This window comes from Quercus lobata, chromosome 4 (genome assembly GCF_001633185.2).
Source record: "Quercus lobata isolate SW786 chromosome 4, ValleyOak3.0 Primary Assembly, whole genome shotgun sequence".
Lineage (NCBI taxonomy): Eukaryota > Viridiplantae > Streptophyta > Magnoliopsida > Fagales > Fagaceae > Quercus > Quercus lobata.
This window is the reverse complement of record NC_044907.1, coordinates 7,230,782-7,253,121: the sequence shown is the minus strand read 5'-3', so window position 1 is coordinate 7,253,121 and position 22,340 is coordinate 7,230,782. Positions and strand designations below refer to the sequence as shown.

General features: G+C 34.5%; 2 protein-coding genes across 2 annotated transcripts; one reads left to right on the top strand and one right to left on the bottom strand.

Annotated features, from left to right (window-relative positions):
- The first annotated feature begins 292 nt into the window (after window positions 1–292).
- LOC115987196 (zinc finger protein WIP2-like) lies at window positions 293–3,526 on the top strand. Its single transcript, XM_031110700.1, has 2 exons — window positions 293–944; window positions 2,984–3,526. Exons 1-2 carry the CDS (start codon window positions 363–365, stop codon window positions 3,428–3,430), a joined length of 1,029 nt encoding a protein of 342 aa, XP_030966560.1. The 5' UTR covers window positions 293–362; the 3' UTR covers window positions 3,431–3,526.
- Window positions 3,527–13,561: 10,035 nt separating this feature from the next.
- On the bottom strand, window positions 13,562–14,128 carry LOC115984492 (pectinesterase inhibitor-like). Its single transcript, XM_031107515.1, has one exon. The coding sequence runs from the start codon at window positions 14,126–14,128 to the stop codon at window positions 13,562–13,564; it is 567 nt and encodes a 188-aa protein (XP_030963375.1).
- Between the last annotated feature and the right edge of the window lie 8,212 nt (window positions 14,129–22,340).

The following is a 22,340-nucleotide window of genomic DNA, read 5'->3' as shown; positions in this document are numbered from 1 at the left end:
TTCACTACTAATATTATTTTGAATCTTTATATGTTATATTATATTTATAATATAAATTTACAAATTTTGCAAATATATATAATATTTGCCACACTTTTTGTGTGCATGTTAATTACCTAAATTTACGTTGTATACAAAGAATTTGCCAACTATTTTTTTCACTTATCAATTATGACAGGTCACAAACAGATAGCGTGTGAAAATCGTGAAAAAGTCAGTGAAAACATTATGTTCCCGAACCTCACATTCACCTCCTCTCTCTCTCTCTCTCTCTCTCTCTCTCTCTCAATATTTATATATCACTCTGGTCGTTAAGGACCAAACCATCACATCTTTGTTCTTCTTATCCATTCTTTTCAACCATGGCAGACCCATACTCCAATTTCTTCACAAAATCAAGGTTCAACTTCATGCCTATTCATTCTCACTATTCTTCTTTCCCTTCTTACTCAAACCCAATTTTGAATTCCTATCCTCCTCAATATTCCAACTCAAACTATGTCCTTAACAACAAACCTTCCATTCAATATTGCCAAAATATTCCATCAACATCATCACCTTCGTCACCTCCTCTCAAAGAAGCTCTTCCTTTAATAAACAACCTAAGCCCTACTAGACAAGAGGAACATGAGTCCTCAAGTACTAGTGCAATGGAAGAGGAAGAGGACAAAAACAGGAACAAAGATGATGGTGATGAGACTGTTACTGTAGCCCTACACATAGGCCTTCCGAGCACTAATACAGATCTGGGGCACTCTAGGCTGACCTCGCCTCCTTCAGATGTGACAGTTAAAGATGGAATGAGAGAGGTTTCATGGTACCCTTTAGGTACACTCAACAAGGGTCAGTATTGGATTCCAACCCCTTCTCAGATTCTCATTGGTCCTACTCAGTTCTCATGTCCTATTTGCTTCAAGACCTTTAACAGATACAATAATCTCCAGGTATCACTAATGCAGAATTAATTTTTTTTGATAATAAATTATACATTCGTGTATATATATACAACTTTTTAAAGATTTTAGTTTTTTTTTTTTTCTCAAGTATAATTATACTTTTACTCAGTTCAATTTTTAAGCTTGATAGATTAACAAGTTCTTCCAAACGAGCATTTAAGTATATATACACATACACTAAAAGATTGTCTGCATGGTTTTTGCTTGAACAAGGCTATGTCTCAAGAGACTCAACTGGGTATAGTTTTCTTTGTTTCATTAATTTGATCATTCAAGAAAATGTTACTTGAGCTCTTAGTACTTCGAAGATATATTGTGCTGCCGTCAGTTGAAAGTTTGTTGAAATAACAGTAACAAATAACAAGATTTATGGTGCTTCAGAAGTTCTGATGATCTTCATCAATATACTGTGCTCACATTCTGAACCATCCAGTCTGATGATCTTCATCAATATACTGTGCTCACAGTGAAAATTTTTCAAATCTCTTATGTGTGCTGAAAAAACACACAAAGCACCAATGCACTGAATCTGAACACTCCAACCTGTAAAGGATAAACGGAATAGTAGAAGTAATAAATAATGTCTGGATTTCTCTAAATAGTACAAAGATATTTTTCTCTCACAATGTGGACATACTAACATGTTGTGTGAGACTTGGATGCAGACAGTTTACTGTTTGTCAATGGAAGGGTTGCTGACTTTGACTTAGAGTACTCTTTTAGTGGCAAATTATTAGACTTTTTATCTTTATCTGTTCACTGCTTTAAACATGACTGTCAATGTCATATATGGTTTTGGTTGTCTCCTCTCGATTCTCTCTTAACTGGCCTGTGTTTTGAGTTTTAACTTTTCAGTAACCCTGCAAATATACTCGTGTAACAGTATGATATCGATTTTCTATACTATATAATATATATCACTGGTTAGTTTGTGGTTTTCGTGACCTCTGTTCAATTTTTTTTTTGGGTAAAGACTGATTATATTAAGAACAAACTAAGTACCAGCCACAAGGGCTGTGGAGTTACATGTTCTCATGACCTCTATTTGCATAACTCATAAGTGGATTTCTCACTTTTGCAAATCCATATAGACTGTTTAAGTTTTGGGGAGTTCGGCTATTAATTGTAGCCCCTAATGTTTTATACTTCTATTTTTATTTTATCCCTTTCTTGTTGTGTATAATAAAAACTCAATAACTTTTGGATTCATTATATTTAATAAGGATTATAATATTCAACCTCTTAAATGAATCTGTACTGGGTTACTATAAATGATTTTATTTTATTTTAGATTATCAAAAAAAAAAAAAGATTTTATTTTATTTTAAGTACTATAGTTTTTGGGTTTCCCACAAGAGAAATATAAATAGCATCTAGGGTTTCTAATGCATTTTTGGTTTTTAAAAAAAATATACCATTAATTGTACCAACACCGACACTAACATAGACCTTAAACCTTAACACAACTAAGCCTGTATAGGCCCAACACAACTCCAACCAATTAATTGAAGCCCATCAATCATCAGATTAAACAATAAAGATAAGTCAGTAAGTCAGCTCACAACATATGCATCGACAGTATTGCCCTCAATCTTCCTCCAATTGAATATTTCAATTCTCTCTTATTTTATTTAGAGTAAGAAATGTGGTTTTTAAAAATCAAATAAATAATACGTGTTGTACATTTGACTAAAAAAAAAAAGTTGGAATATGACTCAATTGAAATGGATCCTGCTTTTTTCACAATGTGTTGTTACTTAGGGGTGTACGTATTTCCAATTTGGGGTAAAATTGGGGTCTCATTTTGCGTAATAAATAATAATTCTTCTATGCAATAAAGATATGCAGCATATCTTTCACATCATATGAAAACCCATATGCTTGATACAAAAGATACTTTATGATATTGAAATTTGAAAATGCTAGTTTCTTTTTTTTAGAATGCACATATTGTTTATGCAATTTATGCTTGAAATCTTAAGCTCTCTCTCTCTCTCTCTCAATATGTGTTTTGCTTGGCACCGCAGATGCATATGTGGGGACATGGATCTCAATATAGAAAAGGACCTGACTCTCTAAAGGGAGCTCAACCAACAGCCATGCTAAGACTCCCATGCTATTGCTGTGCACCAGGATGCAAGCACAATATTGAGCACCCAAGAGCAAAGCCTCTCAAAGATTTTAGAACCCTCCAAACACATTACAAGAGAAAGCACGGGACTAAACCTTTCATGTGCAGGAAATGTGGCAAGGCATTTGCAGTGAAAGGTGATTGGAGAACTCATGAGAAGAACTGTGGCAAAATTTGGTATTGCATTTGTGGGTCTGACTTTAAGCATAAAAGGTCTCTAAAAGACCACATTAAGGCCTTTGGCAATGGTCATGGAGCTTTTGGTATTGATTGCTTTCAAGAAGTGGATGACCCTACATCCGATATTGAACATGATGGTGATTCCTCAATGCCAAATGAGTGAAAATAGTGAGTACTCTAGGTTAATTTTCTCATCACTTGAGCCGACATATATAGCTTCACTTATGGTAGATATATGATAAAGTTGTTTTATGCCTTTGTTTCATTTTTTTTTTTGGTTACCTTTTGCACCTAATGGTACCTACCTTCACTTACAGATTACAATATAAATCAACCCGTTTTTAAGGAGTAGTAAAGAAGCGTAAGACTTGTAACAAGTGCCAACACAGGGGCTGTGTAAATATTTCATCAGTGATATAAAAATACTATGGGCGATGTTAGAAATATTTCAAATATTTAATGTATGAATTAGTTTCTCAAATACAAATTAACAAAATAATTAAGAAATTGTTTCTAATTTTTTTTATTATATATATATTATGTTGTTCATATGACATCAATTACATTAATTTACAGGTTCTTTTATTCACTTTAATTTTTTATTTATATAAGAAAGAGGTGTATTATCTTTTGACCAAACTATTCAATTTCCTATCAATGAGACATCTTGAAAACCCTTGGACCAATCATAGCGGATTGGACCTAAAATCTCTAGTTTAAGATCAAGTCCCAAACCTCCGTGTTTCCAAATGATGTATTTGACTCGTCATTGTACTAATTAATTAAAGTATTCTTAAATCATTGTGTTTCCAAATAATATATTTGACTTGTCATTGTACTAATTAATTAATAAAGTATTCTTAAATCAATGTGTGGTTAAATATCTTAATTGTTTCTTAAAAAAAAAATTGTTGAGACTTCTAAATGAAAAAAGAAATTATTATTACAATAATAATGAGATGATAAAAGTAGATATTAATTTTTTTTTCTCTTCTCCCCTAATAATCACCACTTAGTTTATGAAGGATAATAAACTAGACATTTTTAAAAATGTGGCTCTCTCTCTCTATGATATGATATGATAACCTGTATCACATTATCCCATAAATTTTGTGCACATAATAATTGGTTAGTAAAGGGACATAATATATATATGGTATGGAATAATAACTTACACATAAATTTTATACTTCTTAAAAAAAATGGAAATATATATATAGAAGTAAGATTGGGTTAATTATGAATTTTGATTATTTTATTGCTTAGTAAAATGAAACAACTTAGTAAAATATATAATTATTCTGTTCATAACCGACAACAGATGTTGAATTATTTTTTGTACAATTATCACACAGAAAACATTTAACATGTATTTTTCAGGGTATTTTTATTACATATGATAAATATGATTTTTTTTAATTATAGAAAAACTACTTACATGCATCTAAAATATAGAATGATGATACACATTATTTTACTAATTTTTTTTTTTTTTTTTTTTTTTTGTTGAGAAACGATTATTTTACTAACTTAGATTGCATTACAAGTTGTTTCTTAAAAAAAAGAAAAAGAAAAAAGAAGATTGCATTACAAGTTAAATTTTTTTTTAATCAAAAGATAGTATTTTTAAGTTAACCTTGATATTCTATCTTTTATCTTAAAAAAAGAAAAGAAAAAAGAAGTTAACCTTGATTTTTATTTTAAGCTCAATCACGGCCTTACCCTAAGGAATTGTTGGGTAATAATGCCAAATGCCAAATGTGGTAAGAATAGTTCTGTGGGGCCTGAAAATTGGAATCCCGGCCCACTTCACATTAAGGGCCCAAATCCCAGGCCGAGGAGCTCTATCTTCAGGGACACACAATAAAAGCTCCTTGAAAGGCCCAAGGATGTGGCCGAGGACGACTCTATGCCCGACATCTCGCAAAACGCCCAAAGGAAAGGACAGATTCAGCACAGGGGAAAAGGTTGCCAACACCTTAATGTGGAGCCCATCGCCTGACAAATCCATACTCACACCCTGCTATCCAGCTCTTCCCCAACCACTCCGACGTGAGGGTTGATAAGACGAGTAACCACCCCAAGTAAGGAGAAACTGACACATATTTGAGGAACGGGAGAAAATACCAATATAAAAGGAGGGGGGATGCCCAAAAGGAAGGAGGCGGGCAGACACTGCTACCAATGGGGAAGGATGAGACGCTACTCGGACTAAGTCCGAGGAGACGGACCTTTCAAACCCCATCCATGTAAGATAGGATCCTTCAGGCCAAATTCATCTACGCATGGGTCTCCATGAAAACCTGGATCAAACCATCGCCCAGCGCCCAATGTCATGCCTTTCCAAACCCACTCTCTACAATCATATTGTTTGGGCCCTTTACACGCGAGCCCAACGCCATCCTTGGGTCGTGAAAATCGTGTCCTTACAATTGGCGCCGTCTGTGGGAAGGCTTGCGCGTTGGCGCGGGTGGCGGTGGAGTCAACTCTCTAGCAAGCAGAGGTTCGTGAGGTTTCCTACGTCTCCGGCGACATACAGTTGTTGCTCCGACATAAACTTCTGCTAGGGGCTACGCCTTGCAGTGCCAAGGGCGCGGGCATCTCTAGGGGCTTCCGGCCTCAAGCCAACTCTTCCCGCCCTGGTATAGGGGCTTATGGTCGAAAAATAAACCAAGCATTGGACAGAACCAAGGCCTTGTATGGTCCTCGGACTCAAGCCTATGGGGAAACCAAGTACAAAAGAGAAATCCTACAAGTTTTGGACAGAACCAAGGCCTTGCATGGTCCTCGGACTCAAGCCTATGGGGAAACCAAGTACAAAAGAGAAATCTTACAAGTTTTGGACAGAACCAAGGCCTTGCATGGTCCTCGGACTCAAGCCTATGGGGAAACCAAGTACAAAAGAGAAATCCTACAAGTTTTGGACAGAACCAAGGCCTTGTATGGTCCTCGGACTCAAGCCTATGGGGAAATCAAGTACAAAAAAGAAATCTCTCAAGTTTTGGATAGAACCAAGGCCTTGTATGGTCCTCGGACTCACGCCTATGAGGAAACCAAGTACAAAAAAGAAATCTCTCAAGTTTTGGACAGAACCAAGGCCTTGTATGGTCCTCGGACTCAAGCCTATGGGGAAACCAAGTACAAGAAAGAAATCTTACGAGTTTTGGACAGAACCAAGGCCTTGTATGGTCCTCGGACTCAAGCCTATGGGGAAACCAAGTACCAAAAAGAAATCTTACAAGTTTTGGACAGAACCAAGACCTTGTATGGTCCTCGGACTCAAGCCTATGGGGAAACCAAGTACAAAAGAGAAATCTTACAAGTTTTGGACAGAACCAAGGCCTTGCATGGTCCTCGGACTCAAGCCTATGGGGAAATCAAGTAAAAAAGAGAAATCTTACAAGTTTTGGACAGAACTAAGGCCTTGCATGGTCCTCGGACTCAAGCCTATGGGGAAACCAAGTACAAAAGAGAAATCCTACAAGTTTTGGACAGAACCAAGGCCTTGCATGGTCCTCGGACTCAAGCCTATGGGGAAACCAAGTACAAAAGAGAAATCCTACAAGTTTTGGACAGAACCAAGGCCTTGTATGGTCCTCGGACTCAAGCCTATGGGGAAACCAAGTACAAAAAAGAAATCTCTCAAGTTTTGGACAGAACCAAGGCCTTGTATGGTCCTCGGACTCAAGCCTATGGGGAAACCAAGTACAAAAAAGAAATCTCTCAAGCCTATGGGGAAACCAAGTACAAAAAAGAAATCTCTCAAGTTTTGGATAGAACCAAGGCCTTGTATGGTCCTCGGACTCAAGCCTATGGGGAAACCAAGTACAAGAAAGAAATCTTACAAGTTTTGGACAGAACCAAGGCCTTGTATGGTCCTCAGACTCAAGCCTATGGGGAAACCAAGTACAAGAAAGAAATCTTACGAGTTTTGGATAGAACCAAGGCCTTGTATGGTCCTCGGACTCAAGCCTATGGGGAAACCAAGTATAAGAAAGAAATCTTACGAGTTTTGGACAGAACCAAGGCCTTGTATGGTCCTCGGACTCAAGCCTATGGGGAAACCAAGTACAAGAAAGAAATCTTACGAGTTTTGGACAGAACCAAGGCCTTGTATGGTCCTCGGACTCAAGCCTATGGGGAAACCAAGTACAAAAAAGAAATCTTACAAGTTTTGGACAGAACCAGGGCCTTGTATGGTCCTCGGACTCAAGCCTATGGGGAAACCAAGAACTTGAAAGAAAAACTATGTTACATGAATCTTAAAATCCATCCGAGAAGAACTCCTCGTTAACAGTTGGGTTAATCCCTATGCTAAACGGATTCCCCAGTCTACCCTCGGATCCTCAGTACCAAAGGGATTAATGCAACATAGAGCAATATGTTACCAAAAACACGATTGAAGTCCCTCACTGCTCGGCTACCCTTTCGGATGAATTACTTAGAAGTTTATCGTTCTCGGACATTTGTCTAGCATGCATCGCACAGCGCTCGGCCATTATCCCGGTTAGTTCCAAGAGTTTAATTTATTGAGGATTGCCATCGTTATACTTAATAGTGTCCGTAGGTTTAAACTAGTAGGAATCTGTATTAAGGCATTTGTCTGCTCCGAGTATCACTAAAGGCAGGCTTATATTTAACATTCATGCACAAAGTAGATGTTGCAGGAAAGAAAAGTATTTAGAAAGAAATAAACTCATTTTTTATTAAGACAAAAGAATAGTACAGTATACAATGAAAAGCTGAAACAAGCTTATATTACAACTAACTACGTAAGTAAAAAGAAAAAATACAAGAGGGTAAAGATAGAGCCGAAGGAGAAGCACAAAGGAGAGGTTGGCTGCAGTGCCAAGGTGTTGAGTAAGGGTACCATTCCTCAATACTTTTACATGCCCATAGCTCAGGCAACAAAAGAACCCGACGAGGGGCCTGCAGTGTTGAAGAAAAGGTGCAGAGAGCACCTGGCTTCGGGCTGGCGCCACTGAAGAAAAGGTGCAGGGAACCCAACTTGAGGCCTACACCATTGAAGAAAAGGTGTAGGGAGCTGGAAGTTGAGGAGCTCCCGCAAAAATTTGCCTGCTACAAGGCAGACGGCGCTGATGGCGGAAATTCCTTCTTCTGACATACCAAAAATCTGGCATAACCAGAACCTGCTTCGGATTTTGACTAAAAGAGGGAGGAATACCATCTTCCTCCTGTCAAAACGGAGGACTGGCTTGAATCTGTGCCATCCTTGCCCGTACCATATCACCTTGAGAATTCGGTTCCTCTGAAGCGCGCGAAGACCTTTCATCCCCATCCACGCTTCAAACACCTTATTTTGAGGCAAAAAGGGCACCAGAAATGGAGATCGCGGATATGGAAGAAGTATGATTCTGAAAGGAACAGGAGAGTTCATGTGTAAGGGGAGTGACCCCTGCCCTATTTATACACAGAAGCGAACCGGTGGCATTTAATTCATGCAAGTTTCCAAGGAATGCTACGGACAAAGCCAACTCTGCTCAATTTCCAACCTCATCCTCAGCCGTAGGATCTGAAGATCCTCGTGAAGGCGCGCCTCGAGTACCGAAATATCAGAGGACTCTGCGGGAATGAAAAATAAAGGAGCGTCCCCTGTTTTGACACGACTCCCATGTAAATGGAAAGACGTAAAAAGTAATAGAGTAAAGGATGTGAGCAAGTCACGAGGTGGGCTCAGCATCACCAAAACCCTCCTTCCCAACTAAAAGTCGGGAAGCAAGATTTTGAGGGGCTATTGTGGGGCCTGAAAATTGGAATCCCGGCCCACTTCACATTAAGGGCCCAAAGCCCAGGCCGAGGAGCCCTATCTTCAGGGACACACAATAAAAGCTCCTTGAAAGGCCCAAGGATGTGGCCGAGGACGACTCTATGCCCGACATCTCGCAAAACGCCCAAAGGAAAGAACAGATTCAGCATAGGAGCAGCACAGGGGAAAAGGCTGCGAACACCTTAATGTGGAGCCCATCGCCTGACAAACCCATACTCACACCCTGCTATCCAGCTCTTCCCCAACCACTCCGACGTGAGGGTTGATAAGACGAGTAACCACCCCAAGTAAGGAGAAACTGACACGTATCTGAGGAACGGGAGAAAATACCAATATAAAAGGAGGGGGGATGCCCAAAAGGAAGGAGGCGGGCAGACACTGCTACCAATGGGGAAGGATGAGACGCTACTCGGACTAAGTCCGAGGAGACGGACCTTTCAAACCCCATCCATGTAAGATAGGATCCTTCAGGCCAAATTCATCTACGCATGGGTCTCCATGAAAACCTGGATCAAACCATCGCCCAGCGCCCAATGTCATGCCTTTCCAAACCCACTCTCTACAATCATATTGTTTGGGCCCTTTACACGCGAGCCCAACGCCATCCTTGGGTCGTGAAAATCGTGTCCTTACAAGTTCCATATGAAAAGAAAATCATAGTAAATACTTATTATTAACTACCACAATTATCAGATTTCATATTTAATATTTTATATACAATCACAAACACAATCATGATAAATACCTATATTAATAATTTCATTTAAAAATTTCATATAAAAGGTAAAAACATGAGTAATGTTACAGACATAAACTATTTTATAACATTTTTATAAACTGTTGATGTAGCACATTCTTACTAGTTCTAATATGGGCATGTCACTAACATCACATTTTTATTTACAATAACTATTTGGAAAATGCTAAAACTACATTAGTAGTTTGTAAAAATATTGTAAAATAGTTTGTGTCTGTAGTATTACTCTAAAAACATTATGATATAATATATTTATTAATAACTACCATAATTATTGAATTTCATATTTAATACTTTTTTATATGAATATTTAATATTTTATATATAGAAAAATCGTAATAAATATTTATTAATAACTACTATAATGATCAAATTTCATATTAAGACAAAAAGAAATTACGAAACTTTCTCATACATTGCACTTTTTACTGACTAGTAAAATAAAACTATAAGGGCACTCCTTGGTACAGTAAATGAGAATTATAAAAGGAATAACCAATCTTTATTATTATGAATAAAATGTGTTACAATGAAATAACTAAACCTATTCATCATAAGTTTGGTTATGAATTGTAATCTTAAAATAAAACTTAAAATCTATTTTAGGAAATATTTTATTCATATAATTATATTTCCTAAAAATAATATTTTTTTTTAAATTTGAGAGAGATATGAGTTACTTTTTAGGGTTTTTTTTTAATTTTTTTTTTATTTCCATAATTGTTGCATAAATATGGAAGGTTTGTTTATTTGGAAATATATTAATATTAGAAATTATTTCACCTACTAAGGAATAGTTATTATAACCATTTTAAAGATGAATAGTCATTTCTCATTTTAAAGAATAACTATTCATAATTAATAACTATTTTATGTAATAAAAACATAATGGGTTTGGCTTACCTCCAGGCTCCAGTATTTTTTTAACCAGAATCTCTTTTTATTTTAATGAGAAATGTAACTGTCACATCATCCACTAACTAAATAAAATAGGGAGCTTAAAACCCACTACCACTTGCCATTGTATATTTAAAAAAAAAAAAAAAACATATCCAGTTAAAAAAGTACGGGAGGTAAGCCAAGCCCAAACATAATCAAATTACTGTAAACACAAATTTTTTTCCAATTGTAGAAAATTAAACAATTGAAAAGAAATATGGTTTGCAAATAATAAATATGTATTGATGAATAATGAGTACAATCTCTATTTTAATTCTTTTACAAAAGAATACCCTCTGATTCTATCTTCATTGAACTTGACTTGAATAAGGAATCTTCTTGACTTTAGTTGAAAGATGGATTGAACGGTCTTTACAACAAATCTCTAGCTTTGAGCTTATTAGAGATTTATTGTTCTTCAAGTCTTTGAATATAAAGGCTTTTAGGTTGAAGTTCTTCGGGACTTTAGAGGCTTGATTCGTTGAGCTTCAAGGATTTGAGGTTTGTTGAAGTTTATGGAGGCTTTTTTCAGCTTAATTCCAATAGAACTTCAAAGAACTTATTTGAATGTTCTTTGTGTGTTCTTGAGACAAAATTTTTCCAGAGCTTTGACGTCTTAGAAAAATTGTTCTTTAATGAAAGGAGGTATGCCCTCTATTTATAGTGGTTTCAAAGGATAAGTCCCACTTGGGATTGACTTCCTTGTCTCTATTTTTATTTATTTATTTTAATAGAGATAATGACTAACTATTATCATTCCAATTTAATTGAGATATTTATCTCTATTTAATTAGAATAATTATTATCAAGATATTTATCTCTATTTAATTAGGATAAATATCATCTTAAATGACACATGTCAACACTTGATTTATCTAATTTAATGACATATTAATTTAAATTTTGTCACTAAATTTTGATGTGGCATTTTATGATTGGCTTAAAATTTTGCCTCCTACAACTACTGAATTGATAAAATATAGGAACAGTTATTATATTATAATATCTATTACAGTCTATCAAACATACCCTAAAAGAATTAAAGATGCCAACAAATTAGGATCATTTTATTGTGTCCCTGATTTTTTGGGTATGATCTTGGCAATTTATTTATTTAAAACCTCTTTATCTCTCTTGTTTGTTTGTTTGTTTCTTAATATATATATATATATATATATAATTTCAAACACTCAAGTAAATTATTATGGAAACAAATTAGATTGACCTAAATGAACGATTACGATTATGTGGATATCATAATACCAAAAATATTTTTTTCGATAAGTACTTATAAGGGCGGCATTTTGATTCCTGAGCCCAAAAGGTAGAAGGATTTAGGCCTAAAGAGCCCAACACAGTAAATTTGTAGAGAGTGGGCTTAAAAACTAGGTTTCAATGGATCAAACAACGCGCATAGTGGGTTAAAGATAATAAGAAAGCAAAGAAAGACAAGCTCCATGCAAACAAATCTTTCCTCGGCGAAGTCCAAAGTGAGTGGTTCTTGAATATAGTTCTTTTAGACTTGGATACAATTTCTTACAGTGTTTTTTCTACAGATTTCCCCATCCCCCATCCTTGGAGGATCTCTCTCATTATATATCCTCTTTTGGCTGATCTTGGCCCTCAATTTATTGATTATGCAGGCTACCAATTGGGTGCTTGTCCTATAAGATGCCCTCCCAAGTCTTTTGTGAGTTGCGGCAACCAAGACAGTACTGTTCAGGGGTCTTCTTTACATTAATGTGACCAAGATGTTTGGTGAGGTGCATTAAATGTGATGGCAGCTACCATCCCTCCAATCACGTCAGGGCTAACCCCCTCTCTGAAGCTCATCCTCCTTTATAATGTGGCCCCCTCTTGTAATGCGCCATTTGCGGGGTCATGGCCCGTCTCTCCAACCTTACCATCTGAGTGTATGGACTCTTTGGAACTGTAGGCCTCCTCAACGGTATGACATGTGGCATGATTAAATTTCTATACCCCACAGTACTCAAAATATTTGAGATACCATAAAATATTCTAAGAAATTTATGTCCATAGTACTAAAAGTCAATGGGCTGTTTACAAAGTCAAATTCAAATTAATAAATATTTTGAATTTGAATTATAAATCAATATTTCAAATCAATATTTGAATGGTATCAATCCATCCATGATTCACTAATATTATCAACCATACGCTGACCAAATAAAATCTGCATTCCGATTTGTAATTTGTAACTACCAAAAATACCTTAATTTGTAACTACAATATCTCAAATTCATTTTTATAATATAAAAAATGTCAAATTCATAAGTGATGTACGTCCTATTATTTCTTCCATATTTTCAAGAGCATTTTCTTAAAAAATAGCCATGGATTGCTAAACCAAATTAAATTTTCAACTAGTCCCTGAAGCAACTTAAAAAAGAAAAATTAAATTACATAAAAAGACAGTTTATACCCAAACTTTAGGTTAGGTAACAGATTTTTGATTTGATAGCCTCTGTCTATATTCGTTATTCATTTCCATTATTTTGAATGGTAATAAAAGGGTGAACAACAGAACAAGTCCTAGATACAGCATAATTCTATCAACAAGTTTTTGTCTTTTCTTTGGTTTGTTACTATCTAAAATAACATAAATGAATAACAAAGATGAAGATGGGATTCAAATTGAAAATATTTTATACATTTGGAAATTTAGTTGACAAAATTATAAACTTAGAGGCATTATTTATAGTGCCTTTTAATCTTTATGAATCGAACTTTAAACCCCCACCTCCCCCTCTCCTACCATCCATCTATCAAAAACAAAAACTAAAAGAAAACTAATTGTTCCCTGCAGCTAATCTTTTCGCTATAGTCGACACTATATTACAAAGCAGATGCGATTTATTATTTTGTTCTGGAAGAAAGGGTGAGGCCGGAGTTGTTACATCTTTGCAGGTATCAATATCAATCAGGCAATCAGATGATGCAGCTTCAAGGGCAAGGAAGTCCTTGATGCTCCACCTATCATTTGCGTAGTTTATTTTACCAATGGCATTGTCATAAGAGTCTAGGCACTGTGAGTACTGGTCATGGAGATTAGGGTCTGTGGTCTGACCAAGTTGTGACTTAATCTTCGTTTTAGTTTCAGTGGCAGTGGCATTGGCCAAGTTGATTGAGACTTGAGCAAGGCCATAGAGGTCAGTGGAGTCTGTGCGGGGGTCGGATTGTAAAGCTTTCAAGCAAGAATCAGTGTCTTCTGTCTGGGCACATATTTGAGAGAGCACATCACTGCCTATCTTCACACTAAGCCTTGATTGTGTGGGGCTAATGCATAGGAATATTGCTGGTAGAAGAGAAATCAACAAGGAGGAGGAGGAACAAAAGGAAGGAACTATTTGTTTCATGTTTAAAGGTGTTCTTCTGCGAATTGGGGTTTGATTTCTTGGGAGGGTATGGAATAGGTGTATTGAGAGACTTATATTTATATAATGGTTGATGCAGATGTTTAGGTTTTAACATTTCAGAAAGAGACATCATGATGACAGATTTGCAAATCAATTTATTTTTTACGCATTAATGGCCCAACAACTTTTAATATAAATCTTATTAATTAAATTCATGATATGATCTATAATTCTTGTAAGTAGAGGAAGCACCACGAAATGGTACATTAAGAATACTACTAATACTAAGTAATCTTCTATTTGTAACAAGGTAGCTTATTTAATACATTTTGGACATTTTATATGAGAAATAACACGCTAAAAACTCCAAATATGATATGCACGTTCCATTTGTTTCAATGGAAAACCTTGTGTAAAGATAGTTTTCCTTCTTTTTCAGTGTTTGGTAGCATAAAAAAATGAGTCAAAAGAAAATTATTTTTAGTCAACATAAAAAGTATGGCTTATTTTTAGAGATTGTTTTCCATTAATTTTTTTTGGAAAATAATTTTATCTCACAGCAAACTAAATAAGGAAAGTTAGGAGGTTGTTTTTCAATTCATTTAAAGTTGCTGCCAAACATTGAAAAATGAGATAGTTTTATAGAAAATGCTTATTAGAAAATGACTCATTTTCTAGAAAACATCATTGTTAAAACAAACAGAGTGTAGAGAAATGTTATGCCCTCAATATTTTCACAACAAATTATAAGTGGCAAATTGTTACGGGTTGTTATTGGTAGGAAAAAATAATAATTTCAGTAGTAGTTTCAAATTAGAACCAATAATAACTAACCACATATGATTTGTTGTGAAAATGTTGTGAACGTAATACTTCTCTTTTTCTTATATAGGAAAATGATGTTCGAGCCTTTAGCAAGATTATTCCACTCCCCATCCAAGATACTTGTACTTTATAATTTTTTTAAAAATACATTTTATTACTTTCAAGACCTTCTCCCATCTCCTCGTGTATGTGTTAAAAATACTTACTATTCTAAGAAAAAAAAAAAACAATTTGCATAAATGCTCAATCTCCATCTCCACATGTCGATGTTGTAGGTTTTGTTTCATTGATAGTGAATTGGTACAAGCACGCCACTCGCAATGCTTAGATTTTGGAGGGATGTGACTTGTGAATCTTTCAAAATTTAGGGTCTATTTGGGATTCACTTGTTTTACTGAAACTGAAATTTTTTTATTGAAAATACTGTAGATAAAGGTAAAAATTAACTAAAATAGTACAGTGAAATCCATGAATAATATCAAAAAGCATGGTTTTAAAAACCGGTACTATGAAAGAACCGGTCGAGGAGCTAATTACCGGTTTTCTGGTTGGACCGAGGTCCAACTAATGGTCGAACTGGTGATGTCATAAATAATTTAATTATTAATTCTTTAAATTATATAAATAATTAATAATTTTTTAATATACTAAAACTAACAAACCAAAAGTAATAAATATGTTTCCTTTAAAAAAAAATACAAGTATGTAACATTTTTTTAAAGAATTTAACATAATAACGTTACAAAAAAATCATCCTTAACATAATAAATTTTCGACAAAACCAAATAAATAAGTTCATTAGTCATTACATTTACATCCAAATGGCAAATAGCAAATAAGTTCATTACATCCAAACAAATCATAGGTGGTTAGTTGTAATAAGTTCAAATTTGAACCCAACTCTAAGATTACTTTTTTGTTCCAATAATAATAATCAATAACAACTTGCCACTTAGTATTTGTTATAAAAATGTTGTGGACATATCATTTCTCTAAAAATATAGAAGAATCAAAGATGTCAAAAAATTAGGATAATTTTATTATCTCGTTTAATAAGGAGTATAGAATAAAAATAGAGAAGAATCAAAGATGCCAACAAATTAGGAAAATTTTATTTAAAAGAGGATAAAATAAAAATATAGAAGAATCAAAGATGTCAAATAATTAGGATAATTTATTATCTCTCTCTTTTTTCGGGGTATGATACCTTAATGCTATTGGCCATTTATTTCAATTGTTATAATTTCAAGCATTCGTGCATATTTATGAAAAAAAAATTAAATTGAGTATTCCAATGAATCTTTTTTCTTTATGTCAATTATCCCAACATGTGGGTATCATTAATCATAGTTCTAAAAGTATTCGAGATACCATAAAATAATTAATGCGGTTTAGACACACCAAGACTCCACAATAATAAAACTAAAGGTCATTTTTTTTTTGGATGGAGAAACTAAAAGTAAAAATAAAGTCAAAGGACAGTATATACAAAATCAACAGTCAATAAATACATATTTTTAATTTGAATTTATAAATCAATCAATATTTCAAATCTCATAATTGATTCATATCAATCAATCCATGATTCACTAATAATGTTAATATAGAAATTAAGTGAATAGTTTCAACCATAAGCTGACCAAATAAAAACTGCATTCGGATTAGTTCTTCTTCTTCTCTCTAATGCCAAAAATACCAACTTGTAATTAATTACAAGTCTACAACATCGCAAATTCATAAAAGTGTGTTAAGGGCCTAAATTTCACAAGAAAGTCCATTCCATGAAAAATAAGGAAAGACCATGGGCCTTAACAAAAGAAGGCACAATTCATGAAGTTAAGAAGGACCATGAAGACCTAAAGTCCCAAAAAGAAGGAAAAAGAAAGAAATAATAAAGAAAAAAGAAGAGGATCTCAGTCAAAGGACATGCATCAAGGATCTCGGCCAGGCTAGAGGATATGCAATAAGAAGAATCAACATCAAGGCCCTATGTATGTTCAGATTTCCAACAAAAAAGTCATTAAAAATCCAGCAAAATCCAGTGAAAGAACTGGGCTGAGATACCCAGAGGCTGCCAGAGACTTGGGATCCTCGGGACGTGCAGTACAACTAAAGTGAGATTGAGACAGCTTAAAAGGGGTACCACAAAATACAAGAAACGAAGAATAGATATGTCCTTCTCAAGCACCCAGTGATGCAGCAAAGAACCATGAAACTTGGAGAGTGACAATTTATGAACAAAAGGCTAGTACCTCGGGAAACCTAGAATGAAGAACTATAAGGGGAAGTGGCTGGGAAAACCTTCAACCCAGTAAGAATAGATTCTGCTCACTTGGGAAATATGACAGCAAAAAGGATAGCCAAAAAGTTGAGTCTAAAAGGTAAAAAGCCTTGAAAGAAGAGAGGGTGAATGTTAGCTCTCCAAGGACACCCTAGAATGGAAAGTCAGTAAGTGGCTTTTAGGAAAACAGGACTAAAAGAGGAAAATTATAAGAAACAGAGAAAGAATCAGTTGTCAGAATGGCTGGCATAGTAGGGGCTCTAATGCCCAAGGAACCAAAGGGGGGGAATCAATGGTACCTTGAACCCTAAAATAACACTATAAAAGGGGAAGATAGCCAACATTGAAAGGGGATTCAGTAAGAGGGAATCAGAACAAGAATCGTTGAGAAAACTCTGTCAAAAACTCAAAGAAAGTAGAAAACAGCGCCCGGTATCCCAAAATAGCTATTATAGAACGTACTTGGATTCAAAGGGATTCAAAATTTGCAAGTCTTAGAGGCTTAGATAGTCATCTAAGTCTGTAATTTTTGAACTTATTTGAGCCTTGTAATACATTTTAGTGAGCACATTGTAATTCACAATTAAGAAAAATAATGAAATATCTCATATTAATTTGAGGATCTCTAACTATTATTTTGCATATTTCTTTATTACATTGTCTTCCTTTACTGTTTCTTGTTGCTCAATATATATATTCTTGTTTGCTAGTTTTCCTTTTACTCAGCCAAAAGCTGAGCCTTTTTACCAGGGTCCTCACTTCGACTTGGGCCTTGGACACACTTAGCCTTCAAAGAAACATATGCCAAAATATGCACATATCAGATATCACTCTCTCTCACAGAAATCATTCTCACCTAACTATCTTAGAAGGCAATGCCCAAGCAAAGCCACTTGGACTTGAGTTCCAAATTCCACAAGTCTTGTGCAAAAGCACTAAGTCGGTGAGAATTTGGACCAGGATCCTTGTGGCTAAATCATTCTTATGAAATTCATTTACATATATGTATATGTATTAAAATGTATATCATAATCTAAGAAACTAACAATTATTTGAAGATATATGTATTGTATAGTGTGTTCTTATGTAGGACCCATAGAGATAAGGGAAAAGACAAAACTCTATTGCATAATAAGCATAGAGAAAGATTGTATAGTTCAGAGAATCAGCAATTATGGGTTCTTACAAGCCTAGTACCCCTGGGAACCACGACAGTATGCCCAGGGTAGCACGACAGTACGCCTGGGGTACTAAGTGAAGAAACTTTTTAAATGTTTACACAATAAAAGATAAGTCTCAAATACTCTATTTCAATTTCTTTCTCATTGTGAATATTATGAATAATTATTTTACTTGTTTCGTAAAAGTAAAGGGTCATTTTATGATACTAAAACTTATAATGGTACTTTATTGCTTAGGAGGAATCGCATTTTGCCTTGAGGAGCTTTATGTGAATTGCGCACAACTTGGTTCGTAATCAGCTTTCCATTTAGCTGCGGTGAACCAAGCCCAGTCCACCAAACAACAAGTAAAGGGCCCAGGATCCTTATTTCTACTTGGGCCTAGGTACTGTCCAAAAAGGACCCTCACAAAGTGATGCAACTCCTAATATTTCTTCTATATTTTAAAGATGATTTAAAAAAAAAAAAAAAAAAAAAAAAAAAAAAAAAAAAACAAAACACACACACACACACAAAACAAAAGAGTCATGGGTTGCCAAACCAAATTAATCTTTCAACGAAGCAACTTAAAACTAAAATAATCCTAACGTGTAATGGAGTCAAATCTTCATGGGCTAGCCATTTAATTTGGCCTCATTTACTGTATATAGTCGAAATGCATTTGGAAAGTTAACTAGCCTTTGAAATTTAGTGAAATCCACAAGGCATCATGACGTGTTTTCCAATCCACAAGCGTCAAGATTTGCTTAAAATTGCTCGACACTTCCTTCTGTTTTTCTTTGGGTGTCCTCTTCTAATTTAGTGATTCTTTGAAAAGATAATAATGTTTTTGTTGTATTGGTTAATTTCATTAGCACTTGAGGAATTGTACCTAAACTTTGTCCAGAGAATAAATAGTGTCTAGAAATTGAATTCATCATTTTGATTAGTTGACAAAATTATAAACTTAGAACACAATTTGATTCAAAATAAAAATTAAGGGTCTTTTTGTATAATCCCAGCAGCAATTGATGATACAATCACAAAAAAAGATGTCCGTTAAAAATAAAATAAAAAACTCCTCAAATTTCACTTTTATTTAGTGGGTAATTATTGGGTACTTCCGAAGTACTATAAATGCATGGATTCAAATTCTCTAGATTTCCTAGGGTACTCTATCTATAAATTTCTTTAAATCCTAACCACTCTTTAATGATTTAATGGTCTAGATTTTGCCATATCAGTATTCCACTAACAATATTCTTAAAATAATAAAATAATGTTGCAAACAAAACAATTAAGATTATTGTTAGTGGAATGTTGACATGGTAAAATCTTAACCATTAAATCATTAAAGAATGGTTAAGATTTAAGGAAATCTATTTGCTAGAGTACTCTAGGAAATCTAGAAGATCTGAATCCATTAGTGAGACTCATAGTTATAATTCATGGTAGGACCTACAATTTATGTGAGAGGGGGGAGTACACATATGTAGTACTCCCGAAGTGTTCAATAATTTTCCTTATTTAGTCACGAAAGAGGTGTACAAGAGGAGTTTAAATAATGGCCTAATCATAAAGGCATTATTTATGGTGCCTTTTAATTTTTATGAATCGAACTTTGAACCCCCACCTCCACCTCTCAGACTATCCTATTGGATGTTTTTAAAATTTAAAAGGAAACTAATTTTATTAAATGGTGGGTGCCACCTAGATTGCTATGGACCAAAATTAGTGGATGTAGTTGGAGAGAATTAAACTCACCAACCCCACCATTAGCTTTTCCCCATAACCCACGACCTTCTCTCTTTATTTTACAAACAAAATTAGCTCCTCCAAAATATCAATACTTGTTGGGGGTATTACACAAAGTAATAATGAAAGAATAATGTTAACACAAAAGACAAACAGTAAATAACTTGGAGGCACTATATCGTTTTCCTTAGACAATATTTGCCCCCCACACTTTTGTTGCTAGAGGATTATCGCAAATTTGTCCCCAGGATACAACCAAGATGTCGGGTTCCATAGATAGCAATTTTGGAAAATGACCACATGATTTCTTGTGTTATTTTTCAAGTGAACATAAACCCCTATTTATACCCATAGGGTTATGTTTCATGAAAAGGCACGTATAGAGAATTAGTTATTTTTCAAGTGAACATAAGCCTCTATTCATGAAAAGACACGTATAGAGAGTTAGTTATTTTTTTCATAAAACGGTTAACAATAATTGAAACCTCTTCAACCTTTCTGAATAGTCACTAGAAAATTTTGCAGAAAATTCCAGAAAATTCAGATTTTCAAATTTTCACTTAGAAAATTCCAGAACTTGAATTTTTTACTTTATGAAACCATATTCTCCAAACTCAAACATTTTTATTACAACCTATCCTTGTATATACCTATATATATATATATATATATATATATAACAATCCCCCACTAGGTTGTAATAATATATGTCTCACTTGATTGATATCCTATCATGCATAATGGAAGGTGTCTTTCAACTTAAACCTCCCTTTAGTGTAATTGCTCAAGAAATCAACAGAGTTAACAGTAGCTTGGTGCTTAAACCAAAACTCTTTTGTGTTGAAATAAAAAACAACACACACATGAGAGCATCCACAACACATTTAGAAATCCAAGTTGTTAGCACTATTATGTTCTTGAGCTCTACCTGGTTTGATGAACATGTACAAGAGAAAACCCTTTTACTCTTGCTAGAAGCGGCGCCACTCCTATGTTCACAAAGGTGAAGTTTCTTCTTATGTCCCTGTTACATAGACATTTATGATTTATGAACTTCATTAAGAGTTTAAAACTCATCCTCAATTTCATCATAACAGTCTACACTAATCCATCCTGAATGAGACACAAAATTAGTGCTCTTACTAACCATGTATCAATAGCTTGTTGTTACCCTTTAAACCTCTTTAGATTAAATCAATTCGAGGTTGGATTCCCACTATTGGTGATTCTCTTAAAAGAAGGGGTTTCGTCCCATTCCAATGGATGATACCCTTACCAAGTCTTGAGACACACTTCGGTAAAGAACCTATTTTATATATAGAATTACATAGGTAAAAGACTAGTCCAACCACATTTGACTTCCCTTACATATTCTTATCTTAGACTTTTAAGTCTAAGTTCACTTTGTATACAACTCATGTATACCATACGCATTGTGGTTTTACAACTACAGTACAAGAAATGGCTTACTATGGTCATAGCCACGACACTTCATCAAAACCTTAGCCAATTTATTTCCTTGTCCATTACCATTGTGATCAATGCTCTCAATTTAATTCTATAGTAGAGTAAGAAATACATCTTATTTCTTTAATGCTTACACATAGCACCCCCACATGTAGTGATTATCTAACTAGACATAGATATTATTACTCACATCAATAATAGAATTAAACCTGAATATTCTATATAATAGATATTCATCACAATTAAGTACTTTCTAGAGATCAATCTCAAGTTTTAGAAACTTTGAAAGTCTACATATTGTGAAGGCATTGTCTAGTTTAGTTCCATACATGATATGTAATATGTACTAAATACATTAGCAAACTCGAGGTATGCATTTGCCCTTCTAGTAATCTCTTTATTTAATATTGGAATCAAAGTGTCTTTGCCTCTTTAAAGATATTAAAATCTAAGAAGTAAGTTCTCAACACTAATCTCAATACAATGAGATTACACAGTTCCTAAAAGAATGAGAAATCACTAATCTCAACACAATAAGATTACTCAAATCTCAACAAAATGAGATAACATAAATCTCAAAATGAGATTAATATAGAGCACATCTCCACTATATTTCTTTACTTGATTCTCATTCATAAAAGACTTTCATTTAATTAAGTAAGAAAATGAAAATCCACAGGTCTTTCAAGCAAACTTCCTTACCAAGATCACTTTTAAAGAAAGT